The 27,419-nt window shown below is 40.4% G+C and overlaps 1 protein-coding gene across 1 annotated transcript in view; it reads left to right on the top strand.

Annotated features, from left to right (window-relative positions):
* LOC128417492 (chloride channel protein C-like) overlaps positions 1-27,419 on the top strand; it is a 70,769-nt gene that overhangs the window by 20,275 nt on the left and 23,075 nt on the right. The window contains exons 7-13 of the mRNA XM_053396204.1: positions 5,817-6,011; positions 7,894-7,991; positions 8,676-8,779; positions 9,533-9,704; positions 11,375-11,546; positions 18,662-18,828; positions 25,864-26,043. Coding sequence (XP_053252179.1) covers positions 5,817-6,011; positions 7,894-7,991; positions 8,676-8,779; positions 9,533-9,704; positions 11,375-11,546; positions 18,662-18,828; positions 25,864-26,043 — 1,088 coding nt within the window. The remainder of the gene's footprint in view (positions 1-5,816; positions 6,012-7,893; positions 7,992-8,675; positions 8,780-9,532; positions 9,705-11,374; positions 11,547-18,661; positions 18,829-25,863; positions 26,044-27,419) is intronic.

The raw sequence follows: 27,419 nt of genomic DNA, 5'->3' as shown, positions 1-27,419 counted from the left end.
TAGTCAAGGAGGGGCAGGGAGGGGCAGCTGCCCCCACCCCAATCAAGTGAAACAATAGGAATACTTAACTAACTGACCAATCACGTAAGTTCTGTCCCTTAACAAAAGTCCTGCCCCCCCTAACAAAAATCCTGGCTACACCCATGAACTGACCTGTGACCCTCATATGAAGGGCTGTATAGAAAATAAATAAATAAATAAATAAATAAATAAATAAATAAAACAAGTTAGTTTTAGTAACTTGCATAAATATTTTGGCACATCAATGGCATGGTTTCCATACTGGAGCAAACAAAGTTTCTGCAGGCATAACAAATAACAAAAGTATGTTCAAAACGAGTAATTTTAATGTTACATTCTAGGGCCAAGGACAGGCAGAGGGTAAGCAATTGACCAATAAACTGTGGTCCTTGGCATCTTCAGTTTTCACATATATGTAGGATAATGATACTTGACACATTGTTTTGCCCACTGAAGTAACTTTTAAGTGCTGTTAACCTGAGAAGATAATTCTCCTCTGGCTAGACAGGATAAAACTGGCACAAACTCCTGCCTTCTGGATTTGTGCTAAGCCACCTTACTGTAACAAAGGGACACAGACCTTGGCAGATATAATGAAAAGAGAGTTAAAACTTTGGATTGTATTACAACACCTGCCGTAGGAAAGTTAGCCTAATAATGCCACATTTGTGAACAATTCATTTTTATCAGATAGCATTTACAAAGAACTGCTGTTCTTTCGTGGATAGTTCAATAAAAGAATGTAGGCCAGCATACCTTTGGTACTTTATAATATCTATTAACTTAATATTGATAGCAAAAAAGATCACTCATGGATTTGCCAGACATAAACACAAGCAGTTCTACTGTGTCCGATCAGACCAACAGCTTAGCTTAGACTTAACTACATGCTTGGGAGATATTTCCAAAAGAAGCTATTATGTCACCCTCCACCAGGGCCCTGGTTACCAGAGCTATTAGCCACTGTTACAGACAAAAATGAACGGAAGATGTCCAAAGGTGCTGTAGAAGTCAAGACTCACTTTATTTTTAGAAAGCTGTTTGACACATTTCAAGCTGTGTAGCCTTTTCTTTCCAAGGGTATTTCCCTTGTGCAACTCTTTGCAGAGAAAGCAACGTTCTTTTTGCACTTGCCTTGTTTAGGTGAAGAGACAGGTGGTATACGGTGGGGGAGAGAACTTGCTCTCTCTGGAAAGGGTCTTGCAAGAAAACACCTTTTCAAGGGTATTTAAAACCCTAGTTAGCTCATTTTGGGGCTGTGTACACATTACCAGTTTAAAACTCAACTAGGCCTCCCCCTCCCCCCAGTTTGGATTAAAACTGGTTTGGGTGAAAACATGTCAAAATGCAGCATTTTATAGGAAACAACAGAACAGATACAGGATTGTGGCTTACATTGTGGATATACCACTTGTGCATCTATGATCAGAAACAGGTACTTGTTGGTAGTGGCACCTGGTTTGGTTTATGGAACATCTTCCTTTGAGGAAGTTTTTACTCAACATGAAGAAAAACCACTTTGCCGCAATTGTCATATAGAACAATACAGTGGATTATAATGACTTCCGCCTTGAGTTACAGTTTATAGTCCTTTATAAGTTTATTTAGGATATTTTACAAAAGAGCAATTGATTTTGTCTCCCACTCTCCTGGAGGAACTGTTGCCAATGTGGTTTCTACAACGGCTTCACTGTTTTTTTTGCTTGCCAGCAAGGCTAGATAATCAAATGCTTTCATTTCATTTAGTGTGGGGCTCCAGGGAAATCTGACTGCTTTCATGTTTTATGGCCAAACTCTGAGCAGAGAGCTTGTGGGTTATGTCTTTCAAGAAAAAAACCCAAACATTTATTTTCTTCAGTTTATGCTGAACATAGCACTGTAAAGAAGACTTAAGACCCTTGATTTTCCAAGGGTAGGATTTTATGGAAGTTTGAATTTATTATTTATAAATTCTGCAGTACTATGCACACTTAACCTGGGAATAAGCGTGCATAGGACCAAGCAGCACAACTTGCTACTACTCAGAACAAAGTGAAGTTCATCTTGTAGTTCAACTATGAACCAATATAAATCTTATGAACTCATGCTGCAAATGCAATGCACACTGTGTTAGAAGAAACATGTTAGAAGACAAAAATAAATTATCGTGGGGTGGTGAATGCTTCCCTCCGTGAGGGAGCCTTCCCAGACCCGCTGAAAGAGGCGGTTATTAAACCGCTTCTTAAAAAAACCATCTTTAGATGCGGCCACGATGGCCAACTATCGCCCAGTCTCAAATCTTCCATTCTTGGGCAAGGTGATTCAACGAGTGGTTGCTGAACAACTCCAGGCACGCCTGGAAGAAGCGGACCATTTGGATCCCTTCCAGTTGGGATTCAGGCCTCATCATGGGACTGAAACTGCCTTGGTCGCACTGGTTGATGATCTCCGGCGGGCTAGGGACAAAGGTGAGAGCTGTTTCCTAGTTCTGCTGGATCTCTCAGCGGCATTTGATACCATCGACCATAACATCTTTCTGGACCGTCTTAAGGGGCTGGGAGCTGGGGGCACTGTCATACAGTGGTTCCGCTCCTTCCTCCTGGGCCGTGTTCAGAAAGTGGTGGTGGGGGATGAGTGTTCAGACCCCTGGGCTCTCACTTGTGGGGTGCCTCAGGGTTCTGTCCTCTCTCCCATGCTTTTCAACATTTACATGCAGCCGCTGGGAGAGATCATCAGGAGGTTTGGGCTGGGTGTTCATCAGTATGCGGATGATACCCAGCTCTACCTCTCTTTTAAATCAGAACCAGTGAAGGCGGTGAAGGTCCTGTGTGAGTGTCTGGAGGCGGTTGGAGGATGGATGGAGGCTAACAGATTGAGGTTGAATCCTGACAAGACAGAAGTACTGTTTTTGGGGAACAGGAGGCGGGCAGGTGTGGAGGGTTCCCTGGTCCTGAATGGGGTAACTGTGCCCCTGAAGGACCAGGTGCGCAGCCTGGGAGTCATTTTGGACTCACAGCTGTCCATGGAGGCACAGGTCAAATCTGTGTCCAGGGCAGCTGTTTACCAGCTCCATCTGGTACGTAGGCTGAGACCCTATCTGCCTGCGGACTGTCTCGCCAGAGTGGTGCATGCTCTGGTTATCTCCCGCTTGGACTACTGCAATGCACTCTACGTGGGGCTACCTTTGAAGGTGACTCGGAAACTACAACTAATCCAGAATGCGGCAGCTAGACTGGTGACTGGGAGCGGCCGCCGAGACCATATAACACCGGTCTTGAAAGGCCTACATTGGCTCCCAGTATGTTTCCGAGCACAATTCAAAGTGTTGGTGCTGACCTTTAAAGCCCTAAACGGCCTCGGTCCAGTATACCTGAAGGAGCGTCTCCACCCCCATCATTCTGCCTGGACGCTGAGGTCCAGCGCCGAGGGCCTTCTGGCGGTTCCTTCATTGCGAGAAGCAAAGCTACAGGGAACCAGGCAGAGGGCCTTCTCGGTAGTGGCGCCCGCCCTGTGGAACGCCCTTCCAGCAGATGTCAAAGCGATAAACAACTACCTGACATTCAGAAGACATCTTAAGGCAGCCCTGTTCAGGGACGTTTTTAACATGTGACATTTTACTATATTTTTGGTTTCTATGGAAGCTGCCCAGAGTGGCTGGGGAGGCCCAGCCAGATGGGCGGGGTATAAATAATAAATTATTATTATTATTATTATTATTATTATTATTATTATTATTATTAAATGCATATTTCACTTGTAATAGCTTATGGTTCAGCTTCAGTTATATCATGCAGGTTCTTTTTTTCTTTTGGAGAAAGCTATATGTAGCAGAATCAAGGGGCGACTCTTTGCTGGAGGTATGCCAGCCAAGTAGCTATAGGGCAGTGCTGCGGAACAAAGTTAATTACCGCTCCACCCACTTTCTACCTCTGGCCCCACACAGCGTTGACATATGAACCACATAAGTTTGCCCAGAAGGAATACAGCCCACAAGCTGAAAGAGGTTCCACACCCCTGCTATAGGATATGGTGGAAGCTCCCTATATCTGGTGCAACACCCAATATGCCACTGCTGTTGCTTATTCACTGGCACAACTCTCCAGATATGCTGGCTGAGCACTCCATCAGTACATCTGTTCCTGGAGCCACTGGAAGCCAGATGAAATTGTTTCTGGCATATGCCAGCCCCAAAACCCAATCCTGAGCCGGGAAATACAAGTTATAAGCAAATGAGCAAGTGCTTCTGTTTTAGGGAAGTAGGATTGTATGGGATTACTTACATCCTTTTAAAAATCATTTCTGTTGGTATGCATGTGTTTGATGGAGAGCAGTGCAAATGTTTAGTAAGGCTCTGCTGGTTTTACAGACCTGTAGAAGACGTACATCTGCTGTTAGGACGTTCAGAAGGTCAACAATGTAGTCTACTGTACTAAAGTACCCAGCAGTCTCTGTAAGGCTAGAGTCCCCAACATGGTACATAGGGACACCATGTTGCCCTTGGCACCCACCAAGTCTCCCTTTCTTCCATTTTTTAAATGTCCCCCCTTTTTGGAGACTTGGTAGTTTTAGCTGTTACTGTACTTATTTGGGGTTTGTGTTTTGCCTGTTTTAGGGGAGGTGGCTTCTGAGTATTGTCATTCTATGAAATGGGTATTTTGTGGTGCCCACAACAGTTTCTGAGATTTAAAAATATGTCCCTGGGGATCCCCTGCTTCTTAGGGACATATAGGAAGTAAAATGAATCAAGAAGCAATGAGCTTGCCATGGAATTAAAGAAGAGTTCTAGATTGTGATACAGTAGCAAAAAATGCTAATGCTTTTCTAGGCTGCATCAACAGAAGTATAGTGTCCAGATCAAGGGAAGTAATAGTACCGCTCTATTATGCCTTGGCCAGACCATACCTGGAATACTGTCCAATTTTGGGCACCACAATTTGAGAGGGATGTTGACATGCTGGAATGTGTGCAGAGGTGGGCAACCAAGTTGATCAGGGGTCTGGAAACCAAGCTTTAGGAGGAACAATGAAAAGAGCTGGGTATGTTTAGCCTAGAAAAGAGGAAGCTGAGAGGATATATGATAGCCATCTTCAATTATCTCAAAGGCTGTCACATGGAAGAGGGAACAAGCATTGTAGGGTAGGACTCGAACCAATTGGCTTCAAGTTATAATAAAGGAGATTCCGACTAAACATATGGAGAAAATTCTGACAGTAAGAACTGTTTGACAGCAGAATATTCTCTCTCAAGAGGTTGTGGACTCTTCTTGCTTGGAGGTTTTTAAGCAGAGGTTAGATGGCCATCTGTCATGAATCCTTGGGATCCTGTCCAACTCTACAATTCTATGATTCTATGAAATTAAAGAACTACAACAGGAATAAAATTGATTAAAGCAACTCGATGTCTGAAAAGATTTCCTTGATAGAGAAACCTCAAGGATATATACAGCATGACAAGTTCTTTGGGAGGCACTGGCAAAGCTTATAATTTCAAGGGAAAACATGCTGTTGGTTCTTAAATAATAACTGGCACATCCAGCAAAGCAGGCCAGCCCATCCAGTAGCCTATTCCAAGCTTATTCTGGTTTTATGCAAAACTAAAGGTAGAAGACAGCATCAGATAAAATAAAGAATCTGGCATGAGGTCCTTGGCTATGATCCATAAGCTATTACAAGTACAACCTGCATTTTCTACATCTAATTTCTGCTTCTTCTTTTTTTGAGTTGTTGTATCACACCTCTTTTAACAGAGTGGCTGCTGTATGTCAACTAAAATGGCAAAATTAACAGAACATATTGTTTCTTTTCTCTTCAATGCAGGTTAAGAACTTACTGGACATGAGTGTGTTGGCCTTCGTTCCAGCCATTTTCCTTGGAATACTTGGAGGACTTTTAGGAGCTCTTTTTGTTTTTCTGAATATAAGAATTAATAGATTACGCATGTGGTTCTTCAACACAATTCCAAAAACATCCCTCAGAAAAACAGCTAAGCTCTTAGAATCTGTGCTGGTTCTTGTAAGTACTTAATGGTGTTTTGCCAAGTGTTCCAAAGTTACAACTGTGCTAGCTAGAATTAAGACCTAAGTCTGAAAACATAAAGGTTACTAGAACAATGGAAGGTGCTAAGTTGCCACATAGAACTGGCAGAATAACAGCAGATACTCAGAGGCCCTGAATCTATCTCCTACCAATATTTTCCAGTCTTTCTGAATAATGCAGAAGTCTAGTCATTAACAATCAGGTTAGGATTGTAATTTACAACAGTTATTGTTGATATTGCTACATAATACATTGTTTGGGAATATATCCATAATTCATAAATTTATGTTCAGCTGTTCAGACATATTTTGATCTTATCACATGCATACAAATTTAAACAGAGACTTTGGGGTTAGGGACCCACATATATGGAAATAAAACAGATAAGAAACAAGGTAACTCTGAGTACCTTCCTGCTAAGAAGCTGCTGATCTCTAGGCTATGAAATGAGAGGTCCTTCCATGCAATAAATAAAAGATTATTTCTTCACTGTATTTTTTATAACAACTAACTTAATTAACTATTGGAACATTATTATTATTATTAGTAGCATTTATTTAATTTCTATACTGTCCTTCGTTTAAAGATCACAGGCTGGTTTACAATATAAAAATGCAACAATACACACCATAACAACAAACAAAAAACAATAACATGGAAAGATTACTTCAAAAAGTTTAAAACAAAACAACAAAGCTTGCATTAGAATTTTTGCTTAAGAATGGAGATTGGCAAATGCAGTTGATGCATGAATAAGGATTCTGAGTGCAGGGATCTTTGAAGCATAAGTTCGTGGGATTCCAGGTCAGCATCTATGCTTCTTGGCCTGACTTTAATCATTTCTTTTGTAATTAAGGAATTTCCCCTTATAGTTCTTCAATACACTCACACATTTCTCCTCTGATTGACTGACTGCTCTCACCACCATGTGAAAACTCAGTAGGTCACACATGGTAAATATTACTGGCAAAATGAGTGTTTATAGAATAGGCAAGTCCTTGCATAATGAGCAACACTGTCTATTGTTTGGATGCTCTTGAAAAATATGGGTCAAGGCACAAAAGAAGCATTTGGGGAGAGTTCTTGCACACAGATCAAACCCACCATACTCACCTACCCTCTTTAGCTTCCTCATAGTTCCTTCCCTAGCCAAGCAGCAAGAGAAGGTGGACAGACATCATGCACCTGTTAATTCTCCTGTGCAATATACTTAAAACATAGAACACTTATTACAGGTACCTATTGCCTACTGTAGGAAGGTGGGAAAGTGGGCAGTGGGTCCAGTGAACTGTCTCTTGCTTTGGAGTAATGTGGCTTCAGTCCCTGCATGCTTTAGCATGTTGTGGCAGGACCACAACAATCATGGCTAGCTCGATTCTGCACAGCGTTAGGGCTCACCCACACTTCCACTTGTCTTGTACCTAGAAAGTAAAGGTCTGAAAGGTTATCTGCTTGTCCTGTGCTTTTTAAGGGCAGGTTCAAGCAGCTTTTCATCTGTTCCATTGCTTACCCTGGGAAAACCTTCTTTTTACCACTGAATCAGAACCAACATCAATCTGCAGACAAACTGACATTTTTTTTCTGATTCAGCGGTAAACAAGTAGGAATGCTAGATATCTTGAAGAAATGTTCCAGTAACTAACGGAAGACAACCACATACATTTCCAATCCTAAAACCAGTACAAAAGAAGCCAGAATTCTAGTCATGGATTGCTGGATTGTGAACTTTGCTATTAGATCTTTCAAGAGCTTAAATACACCTTTCTTATATGAACATGAACTTGTGGGTGTATAAGGGTAAATGTGTTTATTTTATATTCAACATTTCTCTCTTACATATTTTTAAAAACATGTATAGGTTTTGACCATTACTGCAACGGTCTACTTGCCATATTTCTTTCACTGTACTCCAGTCAAGAACCTGCCAGAATTTGAACCATCTACTAAGCCAGAAAAGTAAGTAGTGAAAAGAGAAATGCAGGCATCTTTATAAGTGCCACTGGCTTCTTCAGTTTCAGAATTCATGAAGCTTAAGTGCAACTTCATAAGTTGCTGGTGCTAGACCAACAATTTGCTTGAATGTGGGAGCCCAGGAAAGGAAACATTTCCATCCATCCATTCCATCCACCCATCTATCCATCCATCCATGCCTCCATCCCAATAAATATTTTGGAGAGATATTGAGGACTTCAGATGCTCACACATGTGTTGAAAGAACATGTGAGGGGGAGTTGTGGGTCCACATAGGCTAATCCCACCCCTAACTGGTCTTTGCTGGATGTTGAACTTTGATATTAGATCTTTCAAGGGCTTAAATACACCTTTCTTGTATTTAGTTGGTGTGTTATGGGGCTCTGCATGTGTACTTTCCCTTTATGAAAGGGAGAATACAGATTGGGTGAGGATTATGAAAGGGAGAATACAGATCGGGTGCATATAGTGTTCTCTGCACTTACATGCTCCTCTGTTGCATTTGGATCTGGGAGGAAGATATGTCTATCAAGGATGGTGATGACTGGCCCAGTCTGCTTGCTCTGCCTCACATGTTATTCAAAACATGTAGTATGTCTGAACCCCCTATTGCAGTATGTATTCTACTCATGAATACAATGTTGTTTCTTTTATTTTTGAATTTTCAAGTATAAGCCAGTCTATGTGGCACATTTCAGAATATAACTGTCCCCTGGGAACAATCCAGACTGGACCAGATGGAGCGAACTATTCCAACCAAACCTTTAATGAAGGTATGCAGGAGGGTGGGTGGGGAGTAGAACTAGGAATAGGAATGACCAGCATTCATGTAACTGCATTTCTCCAACTATGCTGTTTCTCTCCAGAACACAATTTGACCAAAGTCTTTGATTTCACTGTTACTTGGGGTTGTCTGTGAATAACAAACCAGAAACAGTTTCTGAGGCATTCAAGGAGATCAGATGCTTCTTAACCGTGTTATGCTCTTCTACACTTTTCTAGAGACTTTGGTAGCTCAGCCCTATTTAGGACTTTGGTCACAGGACATGATAGCTTAGGTGGATAGGCAGCAATACTAAAAGGACTTGCCTTGCCTACCTGCCCAATGAATCTTGAGTTGGAAGATGTGGCATAGCAAACAGCAACCACAGTCACAATGATCCACCAGCATCAGTGCCCTTGGTGCTCTGTAGAGTTTAACAAGCAAAAGCAAAGCTAGACAGGTCTCCTCCACATCATCCTTCTAATCTATAATAGACAATGGAAAAAACAGAAGGTGGCATGGAAGTAGAGAGGGGAAGGGAAGGTAGCAAGGGATGGATCTGAACAACTTACATGTCCTTAATTGTGGTTTACAGTTGCCAATTGAGATTGAACAGTTAAGACATTGGTTTTGTGAAAAAAGTAATTTTGAGACCTGTGCAGATGTAACTCCACACAGAAGCCTGTTTGATAAACTATCTGGACATTAGAACCCTTCTGTTTGTTCTTTCTCTCACCTCCCACCTTTCCAATCTCATTTAAAGCTGCTGCTCTCTTGGCTGAGAATGGGATGAGAGGAATCACGTACTTATTCAGACGTGGAACTCATGAGGAATTTGGATATGCTTCTCTTTTTACGGCACTTGTATTCTACTTCTTGCTTTCCTGCTTGACAGCAGGCTCTGCCATTGCAAGTGGTTTGGTTATACCTATGCTGTAAGTATTGCATTCATTTTATGCTACTCTAGGACGCAGGCATTTCTACGGAAATCCACAATATGGTGAAAGTCACTCAGTACATTCCACTTACACCACACATTGCAACTGCCTACATGTAAACCAAAGAGGTTAGTTATTTACTACATATGGTGATGTGTAAAAATAGTCATGTATACCATCCACCTCTTATTCTGGACAAAATAGATTTGCATTTATGTCTCATATCAGAAAAGTGGGTCAGCTGCCTTCAGAAAGATGCTTAACAAGTGGCTGAAAAGAGCAGGCAGATCTAATGATTTATCAGAGCCTTTCTGTCTTTGCATCTCAGATTAGTTGGGCTCCTCTAGGCTGGTACTTTCTTGCAGGTGTTTTGTGAAATGTATTATTGGCACAGTAATAGCACATTAGTGATGGATTTATTCTGTTTTATTATTTCTGCAATGCTTTTCCAATGTTATCACATTATGGTTGTCTAGTGGTACAACAAAAGCAGGACACCTCAACCCCTCAGAACATCTGTAGTATCTAAAGCAATGGCTAGATACAGGATGTGCACTGATTGGAAATGAAGCAGTGTGACCACCCCAAAACTTTGGCAGGTGTAAATAGTATTGAAAGTGGGAATGATAGCAGCGTGACCACAAATCATCGTGCCTGTGCAATAAAAAGGATGCCTGGAGATATTATTTTGAGTTCCTTTGAGATATATCTGACACTCTATTGCCAAAACTTAGCTTTTCTTTTCAGATGATTTAAAAAAAAATCAATATGCAGCTTCTACTTATATGTCATGCAGTAATCAGAGACCTTTCCTCAAGATGCTGCTCCTGTTATGGGGAAAAAAATCACAAACATTTCAATTTCAAATGCTGTGGGGTATGTGGCTGTGTGTATGTCAGAGGCATCTGTTGACTAATGCTTGGGACATCACTAGAGATTAGCAACACACAGCTCCTACCAAACCATTATGAAAACTTTTATGAGAACTTGTATCCAATGTAGCATGAAGTCACTTGTTCTGCAAGTACAAGAAATTATCATTGCAAAGTGAAATTTCCACCACTCTTCTCCCCCTGTGCACTCCCTAAATCTGCTCTGGAGATTCCTCCAACCTCTCCTTCTCAGAGAAGAGTTTCATCTCACCAGGGTAAATTTTTGCACTCATGGAATGAGTGCATTGGATACCACCTTTAAAGTTCAATTAAAATAATTGATTTGATGTCTAAGAGCGTTGAATGCTGCTCTGCTGTTCCACATCAGTGTTGGAGGGCACATATTGTCTTTTAACAGGAAATGTGGAAAACACCAGCCTATCACCTCCCACTGAAGCAGGGGTTCTTTTTTGGAGGGGGAACTTTCAAAATTTTCTAAAATTTAGTTCATTGAAGGCTGCATGCTTCCCTCTTCTGTGCTACTTGCCTATTATTTTATCTAACATCATCAGCAAGCAAGCAAGCAAGCAAGCAAGCAAGCAAGCCAATTTCTCAGAGCAAGCCAATTTCTCAGAGCAAGCCAATTTCCCTTTCAGCAAGACAATCCCCTTCTATAATGCAGAGACAGGTTGTCATGCTATAGTGCCAGATCTCTGCTAGCACAGTTACCAAGAGAAAATGAAAACCATTTATCTGCCCAGACAAATGTCTTTACTGTCTTCTTTTCCTTTGCAGGTACACAGGTGCATTATATGGCAGGATAGTTGGCTTGATACTGGTTTCCATTTTGGGGGTTCAGACTGATGAACACAGTGCATGGATTGATCCAGGGTTGTTTGCCGCAGTTGGAGCTGCTTCTTTCTTCAGCGGTGTTTCAAGGCTAACCATCTCCCTAACAGTTATAATGGTATGCAATAAACTAACTTGTATGCTGTTTCGCCATTGGCCGCCATGATGTTACCAAATGCCTCAAAAGCATATTTGGTATTTTGGTCTCTGAGTAGCAGACTGGCAGTGTGGAGGAGCACAGTCAAAATCAGCAGCAGTTTGCCCTGCTTCAGAAAGCTCTGTGGTAGAAAAACTGGAGCCCTGCCCGGAATCCTTGGAGCACGTGGGCAGAGGTTCGTTGTCCTTTTCACATGGTCAGCAACTGAGTAAGGTGAAGAATGAGGAGGTTGCTCTGTACATCTTTACAGGCAAGCATGTAGAACCCCCCTCCCCCGGGCTGGTGATGTGGAGCCCTGATTGTGTTAGTAAAATGTGATATCTGAAAAGCAAAACAAAACCAACAAATCCCTGTCTGAACGTTTTCTAGTCTCTGTGTTGAAAGCTGTGTCCAGCATTATTGACTTTTAATAATAAAAAGGTCAGAAACAGTACAGCTACCACAGAAAAGCTGTAACTCAGAGTACGCAAAAATCATGGCACCATTAAGAAAATTAAAAAAGCTGAAGGGTCTGCAGTAATGTTGGCTACTCTTCAATATTCCTTTTTGAGATGAAAAAAGGACTTGGACATGACAATGCAAAAACATAGTTAAAAGGTGGTGACCTTGAATTGTAAAGTGCATACATTTTTCCGATACCGTTTGATAGGTTCCAAAATAATTTTGGAATGTTTGCTTTGGCTGTCTATGCAGTCTTCCATTTGGAAAGAGTTATATGGTGGTGATGAACAGGTCAGTAAAATGCTTTTTAAAAAGAAATACCAGACCCCACAGGCTTTTGCCCACTTCTTCGTTCTTGGCTGCTTCCCTTTTCCATGTTGATACTCAGCTCTCTGCCTTTCTTTTTTTGCTGAAAGTACTAGGTCTGATGGTAACATTTCCACATGCTCCTATTCCAGTATGGAGAAAATTCCACTTCATCCCAGTTAAATAACTGTGCTTAAGTCCATGCAACTCTATATGAGGCTTAAGACTGTTTAAGTATTCTATATTATCCTAATTAATTAAATTAGCTATTGCTTGATGGCCAAAAGGGCTTCTCAGTGGTTTACACTTTATAAAATCAATGTAAAAAAATATAGCCATACATAATTAAAGTACACAATAAAACACTTCTATCAAAATATTAAAATAAGCACCCACAATTAAAATGCATAACAAAGCAAGCTCATTAAAATTAAAATTAAAAAAAGCAATTAAAACAATTAAACAGGAGGTTCAAGCCAGGAAATCAGGGGAATGCTTGTTTAAGCAGCTGTGACTTCAAGAGCCAGCAGAATGCCAATACAGACAGGTTAAAATATTTTATGTTTAGGGACAAGCTTCAGTTAAGTACATTTGTATCTGCAGATGCAACTATATGGAGACATACTTTACAAACAGATTATTCAGCTATTGTAAATGGCATGCAATATGCAGTGTGGCAGGAAATAAAATGAATGAGATCAAGGGCACTTCTAGACTATCACTATTTTGGGGTGGGATTCATACACATACTGGCAAATTCAGTATGCACAATTATAGTTGATTAGGAGTTCTTGCACAGCAAATCTACTTCCCAAAAGCGATGGCAAAATGTACTGGAAAGTGTGGGATAGCACTTGCATTGACTTAACATCTTTTGACCTGCCCACCAACAAATCAGAATGAATGTTAATAAAATAGCCAATGTTCTCTAATCTCCCTGCAAGCAAATTGGGATGAATGCCCAATAAATAGGTCATCTGGAAGTGCCCCAAGAGTCCATTGGCCAGGCTGTCTCTACTGTCCACTGAAATATCTCCTCAGGCAGAGGATCTTGGATGACAAAAATTATTGCAATGACCCTTATATGGCCCAGAAACAGGAGTGGTTGGAAATCCTCTACTCAGCCTCTTAAATTGTACTATAGCTAATAAAGTGCTCAAAGACCACATCTGATTAAATCTTGGTATGAACCATTCACATTGTCTCTTTTGGGAAGCCCAAATGGAATAAAAGTAGAATGCTGTTGGTTCTTTAGGCAGCAATAACTTAAACATTGCTGGCTCAAGTGCAAACCTTACAGCTGTAGGTGCACATCCAGCCGGAAACTAGTAGTAATCTCCTCATGCAGATGGTAAGAACTGGCTTTGGATGATAAAATGGAACGAAATCTGAATTGGAGAAAGATATAATTGTACGTCTCAAGAGCCAAATACAGTTGCAGCCAAAAGTAACAGCTGGCCTTATTTGTGAAAGGAGTGACAAGCCAGTAGTGAGGATTGGGAGGGCAATGTTTTTTTTTGCTAGATGGGAACAGTCTTAGAGCAGTGACTAGGATAGACAGAAGCAGAATCACAATGACAGTTCTGTGTACAACCGGAAGTGCAGCTGGTGCTCCAAATACCTTCAGCCAATGTATGCAGCTACAGCTATTGCTCATGCTCTAGGATGAACTGTCTCAGTAGTTGCTCATGGTTAAAGCATGACTTCAGTTTCTTTGTACCACGACACTGGATCACAACCTTGCTGACATTTGCTCTTGGGAAAGGAAAATAAATTTCTAAAAGGTTTCCATCTGTTACAAAACCCACCAAAACATCTGTCAGCGTCATTAATCGCTTTTCTGGCTGTGCTCGACATACACTAGCGGCAGCAATTTCAGAGTGGAAGTGTTCTGTAGAGCAAGCAAAAATGGGCAAGTGCACCGACCTTTTTCTTAAACATCATTGTTCAGAGACTTCCGATGGTTGTACCAACCTTTATGCTGTGATTTGAGTAACATTGCTAGAACCAATGTGTTAGCTAATTGAGTCTGCCCTCAGATTCCAAGCATACCTTGAGTAGAGTGAAACATGAACATGAATTCTATATGGTCCCAAGCTCTAACACTTCCTTATAACCCCTCCACCCTGGCACTTGAGAATTGCAAGCATCAATTTTATGTGTCCCTTCGATGTAGGAACATCTAATGTAGGCCTGTTAAGGGTGAAGTTGGAAGAAATGCCTGCATCACTTTGTCTACTTTGGGAACATATTGAAAGTATGAACTATGCAGTATCCCATAGTCTGTAGAGCAATCTGGAGTTGGAAGTGAAAAGGAGGAGATTAATAGAGCAAGGGATATGTGTGTGTGTGGTAGTGTGTGTGTGTGTGTGAAGATTGACAGAAAATTGATTTAAAAACCATGCTTCTCTGTTCTTAGGACTGCAAAATTATCTGGGCTAGTCTGTCTTCCAGGCTTCAAGTGTATGCTGTACTGTTGTTTGTTATAAATGAAAACCAATACAATGTATTTTAAAATCTCCAAAACTCCAGTGATAACAAGATGCTAGCATAGTGATGCAGCCCTCTGGAGTTAGTAAAAATATAAAAACCTCAGAATTATTAGAGTTGTGCATCCTTGGTGTAAATCGCTTTTGTAAAGTGTGTTAGACAGTTCTGAGCTGGATTATGCGGTACCTTTTTCAAGAAGAGAAAGGGAACTTGGTGAGGAAGGCAGCTGTTAGGTTTTAAGGAAAGTTCACATTTTACCACAAGCCACTTGCCTTTTTATAAACGTAAATAAAAATGGTGCCCTCTTTGCCTTTACAATTTTTTTTTGCACCTAATGACTTCATTTTTAACTAGATTCTCCCCTCCAATGAATTCGAGTAAAAAAGATCGTCAGTAAAAGTCTGCTGGATCAGCAGGCCCAACTCTAATGAGGTTCCATTTTGACTACATTTTCAAAACCAAAAGCCAAACCGAGAAACAAGTTAACCATGGTGTGACTAAGAATGAAGGCCAGGGCTTTTATCAGTAGTTTTATGTAAAATGTGTCTTTTGAATTTCCTGGGCAGCTGCCCTCCTCTCTTTGATGTGCCATGCCCTGTTGATGCTCTTAATGAAATGCATAAGTATGTGTTATGTAATAAAACTATAATAATAGACAAGGGGCCAACTGGTTATAATGATGTGGGGCATACATCACTGTAGGGCTTACAGAAAAATTCCATCAGTGACTAAAATAAGGTTGGTTTTTTCTAAAAGCCTCTGAAGCATTCCACTAAGCGTGCAATTATGTATGAGGTAAGCAAAGTGAAACTAATTTGCTGATTTATGAATTATAAATCTGCCTATTAATGGTATTTTTCCTTAATCCATTAGCAGTGCTGGCTGTATAGGAGCAGGAACCCTAAAGGCAAGTCGTCTTTAGCATGGCCTGTTACCTCTATAAGACCTAAATTACATAAGATAGCAAAATCAAGCATAGCTAGTAAATCTTTCCTTGTGATCTGCCCCCTAAGTGCACTTTACATTGCACATGATTAAAAGATAAAATTTACTGGCTGTTAAGCTGTTTTTCCTGTTTTTCTTTCTCTTCCTTTTCTTCCATTTTTTTTAAATCTTAGCACCAATTTGTCTACTTCTTATATCTGTCCCTTCAGTGTAAGTTCTATTTCTACAAGGTATAGGGCTAGGGGAAGGTTTACCTATTATGAGCAGCCCAAATCAAGTAGCAAGTTTTCTTGAGGTGGGGTCTTTTCAGATTATCAGTTTATAGAGCAGCAGGTGTGCTCTTGTCCATTTTTTTTTTTGCTTGAGATCTAGTTCTATTTGAGGATACAGTGGTGCCTCGCAAGACGAATGCCTCGCAAGACGAAAAACGCGCAAGACGAAAGGGTTTTTCGGTTTTTGCGTTGCTTCGCAAGACGATTTTCCCTATGGGCTTGCTTCGCAAGACGAAAACATCTTGTGTGTTTGTTCGCTTTTTTCTTAAAGCCGCTTGAAGAGGTGCAGTTGCGACGGACCGTGCTTCGCAAGACGAAAAACATCGCAAGACGAAAAGACTCGCGGAACGAATTAATTTCGTCTTGCGAAGCACCACTGTACAGTGTTTCCCCAGAAGCCAAACCTTTTTGGAGAATTTGAGTCTTTCCCCAGTTAGTGCGGCTGTTATGATTTAGAGAACTGTTCAGAATTATATTGTTTCTGTATCATTATTTTGTGGTGTCACCATTGTGCAATATACTTGACTTACTAACAGCCAAGAGAAAGATCACTGTCCTGAGGAGACTACAATCTAAAATAGTTAAGATTATATTTATACATAAGTGTAGTTATAAGGAATGAAATTAACATGCGTGTTACATAGTTAAATTACATTTGAAGAATAGGATCCAGATAGGAGCTCCCATATTTAAAAACATAAAAAAGCAACTGTGCACCATTCTGATTTGGGAGAAGGTTAGCTGTTGCGGTGGTGGTTCACTCTTTCACTCTTTGCTATTTTTCTGATTAAAATTGCCCTTTGTTGCAAGTTGCTGCTTTTGACCCACAGGGAGAAATGTACAGATTTATCATGGGTACTTGCATGTTTCTTCCGATGGGACAAATAATAGCTTTGGGAGAATAATTTCAGTCAGGAAAATGGCATAGAGGGAAAGCTTTAAGCCTCTTCCATGGCGCTTTTGTACTGTTCCAAATTGCCCATTCCATTGCAGCTACCTTTAAGTGTTGAAACACAGGTGATTTTGTACATGGCTCTCCCTTACCATGTCTAGATTGGTCCATGAACATCTACCTGAGAGTAGCTGTGACATCCATGACGATGGGTAGCACAATTCCACCCCTCTGTTGCATCCTATATTGTGCCTTGTACTCAGGGGAACCACACAGCTGCTGAAGCTGACTAATCTCATGGCAAAGTGTGAAGAAATATGTCTTGACAGTTTCACATGCAGTAGCAAATAATTTAAGACTTCATCTTCAGTGTCTGCTGAGGTGAAACATTCAAGTGGATTCTTTATATTTGCTTTGTAACAGTCTTATCATCTGTGTGAGTCTCCTCTTTGCAGGTTCAGTACTCTCTCTTTCACACACCTCACGCACTGGAGCACACATAATTCACCTATTATTGAATAAGGGCAGCAAGGCTATGTCAGTTGCCACACATCAAGGTTATTGCAAGAGTAGTGAGGCAACCACCCATCTATTATAAATGGGCTGGATGTTGTAGAATTACCTTTGAAAGAAGACATGCAAGACGTTCTGACCAAGGTTAAATACAGATAGGGCAGTCATTATTTTTCTTTACAATGTCCATGGGTGGGACTGCATAGAATCATAGAATTTTAGAGTTGGAAGCGACTCAAAGGTCATCTAGTCCAACCTCCTGCAATGCAAGAATCCTGCCCACAGCCATCTCTGGGTGGGCTCGAACCACCAAGCATCTGGTTAACATCCAGATGCACTAACCCATTGTGGCACCAGCCCTACCTGTCATGTCAGCCTGTCTCTGATCACTCTCAGGGTCATCTGCAACCCAATTTTCATCCTGCTTTGCTACCCAGACTTTCCAGCCACTTCAATATGCTCTTACCTGTTCAGGGGTGGGGGAGAGACTTTAAAATATCAAAGTCAGCCCTTCGACTACCTTATACATTTTTTAAAAATATTTTGAAAAGCATTTTAGTGATGTTCAACACAAAGGGTAAAGGGAGGGAATGGATGAAGAAGGAATAAAAGTGAAAGTTACATGGACCAGGAATTGACTGAATTGTCCATCCTTATCTGTGACCCCAAAATAGGGATTACTGGAGAGCAAAAAAGCTCTAAAACACATCTGAGAAATGCATAGTGTTTCTGTTTGGGCTGGTTAGGAAAAGTCTTTTGTTTCTTCTGGCAGCTTCTTAGCAGAATGCTTCCTTACTTTGAGAATCCATACTTTAGTGGGTCCTCCATATTTTAGTGGATACTGGTTTTTTCCTTCTTCTTTTGAGCCTGTGAGCACGTCAGGCATGCTTAGAAAGTGCTGTAGGCATCAGTTTCAGAATGGCTGCAATGGAGCGCAGGCGTGACCTTAACTGAAAGGGAGTTCCATAAAATTTGGCCCACAATACTCTCAACTCTCAAACAATGCTATTCAAAAAGTGCTGAAAGTGGCTGTTAATTGTAACATCATGTTGCAGTTATTTCTTAGTTTGGAACATAAAGCCTACAGTATTTTGTTTAACAGAATTTTTGTACCATGTAATTGTGAATAAACTGGTTTCTTTAAACAGATGACCTCTAATTATCAACAACACACTTCTTTTCTAGTAATGCATGTTCTCATTTCCCTGCTACTTTAGGTAGAGATCACAAATGATGTACAGTCCTTGCTACTCATCATGCTGGCAGTCATGCTAGCCAAAATGGTTGGTGACTGGTTTAACATGTCTCTATACAGTTCCTTACTGAAGCTGAAATCCATTCCCTACTTAGATGCGGAGCCATTTGTTTGCCATAGGAAAAAATGGTGAGTGTTTTCTTATTTTCCTATTGTGGCTGTTCTATGAGTTAGTGTAAAACAACTGGATGTCTTTAATTTGCTGGTTTAGAGATTGATTTGGCCATAATGTGTGACTTCTTCTGAGTTAGGGACAAACAGAAACCTGGAAGGAACCTACTGGTAGTTCAATTTCTGGCTGCACCAGAAAAAAACCAAACAAGACAGGAAAATATAGTAAATGTAGAATCATGTCCCTTGAAAACATAAAATGCATAGCAAAGCTATCTCCATGTATATATCAGAGGAAGACTTATCTGCAATTGCCTCCTAACACAAGAAGCAAAATGAGTTTTGTTCTAGTATCACAAGAAACTGCTTAAATTATAGTGAGTGTTGGCATTGCAGCATTTTGGCAAGGAAAGAAGAGCTATACTTCTGGCCCACTTATCTAATTTCTAGAGAAGAGACATTTTAAGTGTGTGTCTCTTTTCTGATACAAACTTCTGATATATAGTGATGGGAAAGAGGTAATATATTCATTGTGGCCTTTTTCAGCCAAGGCTGGGCATAATCCCCAAATGTTGAATAGGCTTCCCATTAATAAATCAATGAACAATGGGAACAAAGTTTCTATTCTTTTTTCTTTTCTTTTAGCACATCATAGATATTCACTTTTGCTTGTAAAAAGTTATGTCAGATCATACAGTGTGTTATGTTCTAGATACTGGATGATTAAGCTGTGTCTAACAGAGGGATGCACTGTGACTTCTAGTTATGCTGCATACCACCATAAATTGTCCCCTCCCTGTTATAAAAGCTAGCTAACTGGAACACTCAGAGCTGCTGGTTGCCAGGGAGTGCTTTTTAATGAGGGCAAGAGTACTCAAACACTTCTATAACTTGGCAACTCTTCCTGCTTTTATAAGCCACTATACACTTCAGAAAGAAAATATCTTACAGCCTACTTTTTAATGGGACAAGTTAAGTGCTGAGTGAATCTGGTGCTTGTTCTGTTCTAGCTTAACGTTAGCCTTGTCAAAATTCTCTGTGTTTCTGCATGATATGCCACATAAAACTGATTTGAGGAGCCAAGAAATCAGACTATGATAAAGTAATTGTACATTGTTTTAAATAAAAGCATGTTGGAAAGTGGCATTACATTAAATAGTTGATTGTATTGCATAGTTGAGCTTTTGATATTGCTGACTTGGATTTTCTGAAGTGGGAGTTTGTACATTTTTAACTGGAGTGAAATGAACTTATAAAGAAATCACTCTGAAAATTTGCATGTTGAAACTGTCACCTTGAAATTAAATGGGTTGGTTTTGTGTGTATGTGTGTGACTAAGAAAGAGAGAGAGGCCCGGCTCACACATCACATTAACAAGAGTTAAAATAAACTGTGGTTTAATATGCGCAAGCAGCATGCTGGTTTTTCTGGGCATGTTGCTCCTCCCGCATTCTGGCTGCTGTTGTGTTGCTGGAGAAAGCCATGGTCTGGCTTGTGTTGTCTGATCCCAGGCTCATGGTTTCTTGTCCCTAAACAAACTACATGTCACAATCCAAGAACAAACTTTGGCTTCTGGACATGCTTTGTTGGGAAAACAACAAACCATGAACCTGGGTTGGGATTACCCAACAAGATAGACCATGGTTTGTCTCCTGGTAGTACAGCAGTAGCAGGAGTTGGGGAGGAGCAAAGTGACTGCAATTTCAACAGTGTGCACCAGCACGTCCTTGTTCACATTAAACCATAATTTATTTTAACTATGGTGCAGTGTGATGTGCAAACCAGGCCAATAAGAAAATCAGTGTGACCAGACACAAGTTTCATGGAAAGAAGGTGTTGGCATGGCTGTCACGATACTGGTGCATACCTCTCCATATTGTGGTGTGATGTTGTGGCATGACTTTCTGTGCTATTTGGAATCCTTTTTTAAAGGTACTAATCATGACCCATCTTTTCCTTAGTCTCCCTTGGCCCTTCAGTATTTTTGGAAAACATTTTTGGCCAAATACTTTTTAATGACTTATATCTTACTATTTAACTTACATGATAACCTTTGTTTCCTTCAGTCGTAAGTGTATTCTATTTCCTCAAAAGTAGACACTCATTTCTGAATTAATAAAGAATAATAAGCCAGCTGGCAAAGCAGAGGAACCCCGTCTTGTATGCACAGCTTTGGCAGAACAATAGGATTGCTAGTCACAATTTATTTATTAGTTCTAACACTGACCCATCTTACTGGGTCTTGTAAACATTACTGAGATAATGATGTGAAACACCTTTAACATACTAGCTAAGTTATTATTGTTATGATTTGAAGCTTAGCACAACAATCCTTACACCAGAGGATCAGATTTCTCTGCTTAATTCCCCAATGTGATGATTTATAAGCCTGGGAGTTTTATGAAGGACGAGGGCATAAATCTATAAAATGAAATAACAGTTGCTTTTTCTTTTAAAATCTTCCACGTGACACAGTTGCAACCACTTCCTGGATATAAACAAATTTTAAATAAGCAAATGGAGTCTGCAACCAAATGAATCAGTGTGGAGTGCTTCTGTTCAGGATTCTAGCCACTCTATTCCATTCTCCTCCTCACAGTTTTGTTTCTCTTGCCCAATAGTTAATCAACATTATGTGCGCACTGAACATGCTCAGTCCTCATTGGGCTCCTTTGGGGGGGCACACTGGTGCCTAGTCTGAGTTACATTAAACTCTTGGATATCGAGGACTTCCGGGTTAGCGCCTCCGGTAATGGCTGAATTCCTCTGATCGGGAGGAATTTGCCTTGTGGAAATTCGGGTCTGGCCGCCACGGCGAAGGCAGAGACCCACTAAAAATCACAGGCGGGTGAAGCCTGTGAACGTGGGATTCGGCTGGCACCTTTTGCGCCTCCCCTACTCACGGGGAAACCAGGTTTCGGGGATCTGGAGCGACGTGGGGTGAGCAGCGCGGTGCTTCGAATTGACTGCTTCTTCCACGGAGCGAAGCCGCATAGCTGTTGCTGGAGAGCGCTGACTTTTTCCTGTGGACAATTTGATCTTAAAGCAACTACCCGTGAGTAGAGCGGAGAATTGGATTTTTAAACGTCTTAATTTGGTGTCGAACGGGGGAGGTCCAAAACAGGAAGTCCACCTTCCCCTTCTGTAAATAGACTGAAGCAATGAGGATGCAACCTGAAGTTGCGGAAAGCTCATTGTAAAGGACTAAATTTCCATCAGTAAAAAATACTAAACCCCCCTTGGTGGCAGGAGAAGAGGGGGGAAAGTTTTGGACTGAATATACCTGCAGGAGAGAGCAAACAGAATTTAAATATCAAAAGTTTGATAGATCCCCCCCACAGGGATTTGCTGATTTTTGGGACCTGGACTTGGGTCAGGAGGAGATTGGAGTCGTGGGGGCCTTCAGATTTGGAGGAATCCTGAAACACGTCCTGAAATATCTTTTGGATCTTAGTTTTAACTATGGAGATTTGGTTGCCCGGTCGAGAAGGAATAAAAACATTGCTAGGTGGGAGTTTCCCCGGGATCTACTCTTCAGCATCAAAGGAAGGAAAATAAGAATAAGATCAACAGAAGACAAAGTAAAGTGCATGCATAAATATGAAGAAGACTTGCAGAAGGGACTTGGAAAAGAGTTAAGAGCCTCAGAAAGAAGATTACCAGGTTGATGGACTATATGGAATTGGCGGAAACGACTGGCAGAATCCGAGACCAGGGAGAAGAGATGGTGGAAGAAGACTGGAAAAAGTTTAAAGACTATTTATAGAAACATTGTAAAATTAATGAGTGTTAGAAAAATGTTGGAATGAAGTTACACGGCTTTAGTAGAAATGTTAGAAGGAATTAAGTACAGATAGATCATTGGAGTATTAAAGGGAAAATAAGGTTAAAATATGTTAAGACAATTATTATGACAGAAAATAAAGGAAGATGGAAAGGAATTGCTGAAACATTTAATAGAAGTGGAATACAAAAAGGGAGGTGAGAGGAAGTCGTTGAAACAAGGGAATGTAAGATATGATATTGAAATGGTATAATGTGTGTTTTAAATTGTTTTTGCTTTGTTTTGTTTAGATTATTGTGTTAATGTGTATTGTTTATATATTGTATTGTATTGTTTTTTCTTTCTTTTTTCTTTTCTCTTTTTTCCCCTTTTTTCTTTTTTGTAAGGTCTAAAAGTAATAAATATTATTTTTTTTAAAAAATAAACTCTTGGATATCTTGATTGATTACTATATGCAGCTTTCACTTTCATTCCTGGAGACATTTAGAACATTCCCAGTGAGAACCAGGAAAGGGCTTATGAAATAGTTCTCCACCCTTTGCATAGGCTTCATCTGCACCAGAGTGCCTCCCCTATGAAGGAAGGTTAATTAATATCAACAGGCAAACTACTTCCATGATTGCCACCTAGTGAATTTTCTGTACGATTCAGAGTTAAAAACTTAATGTGGCTGCCTAAATGTTACTGACAACCATCATGAAAATAAAACCATCCAAAAAGCAAGCTCTTGAAATGTATTTATATAAGGTCCAATGTTACTTATCATAATAAAACAATGGTTTACAAGAAGCCCAGCTAAAATCCATTGTTGTTTTGAAAAAACCCCTTCATTTAGTCAATAGATAAACATTCCCACCAAGTGATGCGAATGATCTGAGTGAGGTTTACTTAGATAAATGCAACCATCCAGTAGGGAAAGATGTGAATGAGCAGAGCTGCCTGTTTTCTCATGCTGATTTCCACGAGCATGTCTGCTTATAACTGTAAAATGTTCTTCAGGAAGAATATTGTCATGGGTTTAATTAAGTTTCAACCTAAGGTATCACTCTAATCCAGGGGTGGTGTGTTGGGATACTGCTAGGGAGACAAAGACGACCAGCCATCGGGCAGGCCTCCACGTTATCTCCAGACGATCCATCAATCTCCCATAGAACAGCATCAGTCAATTAGCGACACGAGCCTCAGACACATTCCAGGACTCAGGCACACCCTTGCAGCAGACTCCGCAACAGAAGATGCACCCAGAAGAGCATATTTACAACTTTATTCAGCGTTGGTCAGAACAAAGGAAAAACATGACTGCCTGCCTTCGTGTCGAGGCAACAGACAGAAACAAAAGCTATATACAAAACAGAAACTTCCTGTGAGCAGGAAGTACGCAGGCTTGGGACACACAACAGCCTGCTCCCTTTTTAAGGAGGAACGGAAATATCCTAACATGGTGAACCTGTAGGTTGCAGGCTGGACCAGGCCACAAAACCATTATTCCCCACCACAGTCCTAGGTTGGGAGGAGAGCCTTTCTTCTCTTGTGCAAGTTAATGGAGAGATTGCTTTTGCCATTAACTTGCCTTGGGTGGGGTTGGGGAGAAAGAGTACACTCCCTGAAATGGTTGTTGGGGGAGAGAATCTATCTCACCCCTCAAGGATCCTGTTACCTCAAGGGTCATTGAGTTTCTCTCCCTACCAGCCATTTTTGAGGCTGTAACTCCTGCCCCCTGCAAGTTTATGGAGAAAGAGCCTTTGCTATTAATGTGTGTGTGTGTGTGTGTGTGTGTGTGTGTGTGTGTGTGTGATTGCGTGTGATTGCCCTTCTCACAGTGCTGAGTTTCAACCTCCCCTCTCAGCCCAGCAATGTAAGAATGTGTGTGTGTGTGAGAGAGAGAAAGAAAAGTGCTTTGTGTGTGTATGGTTGTGGTTTCCATGTGTGGTGAGTGTGCAGTCGTGGACTTCATGAGTGGTGACTAATTATGATGCATACATGCAAGAGAGAGGGTGTGTTTTCTGGCTTACAATCACCACTGGAGTGTGGCCCTTGGAGACTTGACCAATATTGAATGGACAAAAAAAGTCAGCCAGCCAGCTCTAATTCCAACAAACAGTGCATGAAGTGGTAACTTTGTTTCTAGAGGGTACCATTCAAGATGGTAGATGGCTGAATGGTCCTTTGTACAGAAATTCACTGCATGTAGAAAAATGGCATATCAGAAAGAAGAGTATAATGTTTTCCCAGATATTTACTGGTAGTTTTCTATGTGTACAGATTTTTCTTTTTTGTATGGAGGACTATTAAATCATGGGATTTGCTACCTGCAGTTTGAAGTGGTGCAACCAGATAAAGGCTAATCACCACAATTGTCACTTGTTAGAAGTAAACTAAGACTACTACTTGGTATAGTAATCCCATCTGTATTCAAAAATTTTGTAGTCCCAAGAAATAAAACACTGCCTTTCACCAAGGGCCAAATTCCTACTCTGCATGAAGCTCACTGAGTGACATTGGGTCAGTCACTATCTCTTTGCCTACTGTAGCACACAGTGTTGTTAAAGGGGAGAAGCATGTCCAATGTCCTGAGCTCCTTGGAGCAAGAGTGTTGAAATCCTCTAGTGACACCAGATTTTCTCTTAAAATTTGTACTGTGCCAACATGCCTCTACAGAATGTTCATGGTGGCCAACCAAGCTTTATAAACAACACTTAAAATAATATAAATAGAACAGATGTGGTACAGATGTTCTCTGATATCTGTACAACATGACCAGAGTAGTTGTTAATGTTTCATATATCGCCAAGAGGTCATCAGTGATCACAGCAGCTTATTGAGCTTGGTGAACAATTGGTGAGAACCATTTTAACTGTTGTTATGTTATTATGAAAGTTTTATTTCTTCTTTACATTCTCCTCCTAGTTCCAAGAACTTTTTGTAATCTGAACATAATTTTCTGGGGATTTCATTTTGAATTAAAACATTTTTTAAAAAGCAGAAAAACTCATGGAAACTGATTAATGGCTCTTATCTTCTCTTAGAAAACTAATGCTTACATCTGGTTGGTTTTATCAAGCATCTTACTCATAGGCAGGAAAGTCTTGATAATAACTTTATTGGCTAATTACATTTGAAACAACATATTCACAAAATAAAACCAATTTATTTGCAGCTTGAAGTAATTCACCAGCACATTATAAAGTCATCAAACACTCATGTGGTACGGTGTGCCTTGTTCCTTGTTTACTAAATAAATTGTTGGCTGTCTGCTTTATGTCTTTCAGGTTAAACCTGGAATTGTTTGCTGCCAGAGATGTCATGAAGCTTCATGTCAGGGTTCTCCATGTAAGAGAAAACATTGCTTTCTTGGCTCAACTCCTTGCCAACACCAGCCATAGCGGATTCCCAGTGGTTTACAAATCTAAGCCAGATCAGGCAGAGGTGTTCCTGGGAACAATTACGAGGTAAGAAGCCACTACATTCTTCCCAGAAGATAAGTGGCCCCTAAGGCCAATATTTAGAACAAAGAATGATGGCCTTAGCATACTGTATTAATGAGAAAACATGTCATGAAGTAGAGGGCTTGTGATCTGCAACAGTTTTCTCTTTAAAGTTTGGAACAACTTTTGCCAGTGCGTGTTTGCATAAACCACTCCGTGTGTTCCTCTGTGTTAACTGTGCAACATTCCTTTAGAAACAGGCACACATCTCAAGGCACTTGGAGGCTTACGAGAACAATGAATCAGAAGGATGTGTGTTATCAAACTGATCACAATTTTTATTTATTTCAAATATCATTGGCAAACTTCCCTTTGTTTACTCTTACTCAAGTTCACCTCTTTCAAGATAAAACATGTCAGAATTCGGATGAAACAGCAAAGTCTCTAATGCTTGTGATGGCTTGCTTCAGTAAACAGGAAATAAAGCCAGCAAGCACTTCCACTCCAAGAGAACAGAATATACATGGCTTTGTTTTCTGGCCTCACAATAATTTGGTTTGTAATGCTATGGTACACAGTTGTCTCCAATCCTTCAATAACCTGTATCAAAGCTGACATTTGTTCTTAGTGAGTTGTCAGTCTGTAGACAGAAAGAGCCTTTTGTGAATTTAATGTTAAAAACAACAACCCTACCTTTGTCCACAACTACAGATAAGCAGGAATCTTTATAAATAGCAGATTTTTTCTATATAACCCAGGTTTTTCATTTATTAAAAAAAGTTACTCAAGCCACTCTATGAAGCAGCATATGAATTATTTAAATAAAAATATGGACATATGAAATGTTTAGTAGTCATACAAGAGCACAAATAATCTAAAGATAGGCTATGTTTTATGATGAAAGCTACTGCCTTTTTTAGTGCAACAGTTACCTGTTTAGAGGGAAATTCTGGATGTTATGGAGGCCAGATGAGCTTCATCAGAAAAGAGACCAAGAAACAAGAGAGAGGAAGTTGGGAAACCCGCCTTAAATGCCCTCTATAATGGAGGATTGCATCCTGTGTTTGTACACAGTTGTGGTTGTTTTGGCACAGCTGGGCTCTTCCTAGGAATGCTTGGCAATAATTTCCAGTTTCTGTTTTCTTTTCATGTTTTTAAAAATATCTCAGAGAGATTACATAACTACTCATTCCTCCTGCTGTTCTCTATTTTTTAAAGAACAGAGCACATTTACAACTCAAATTTGTACAATATCAAGAAAAAGACAATGGAGTAGCAATGCTACTGCTTTTAAAATTCTCATTGAACAGAGAACTCAGTTGTTGATATTGACCTTGGGTATCTGGTGCATGCAATCTAGCTCTTTAAAGTAAGTGGAGGGAGTCACAGTTGAGAAAAGA

Source organism: Podarcis raffonei, chromosome 7 (genome assembly GCF_027172205.1).
Source record: "Podarcis raffonei isolate rPodRaf1 chromosome 7, rPodRaf1.pri, whole genome shotgun sequence".
Lineage (NCBI taxonomy): Eukaryota > Metazoa > Chordata > Lepidosauria > Squamata > Lacertidae > Podarcis > Podarcis raffonei.
This window is presented reverse-complemented; position numbering and strand designations above follow the sequence as displayed.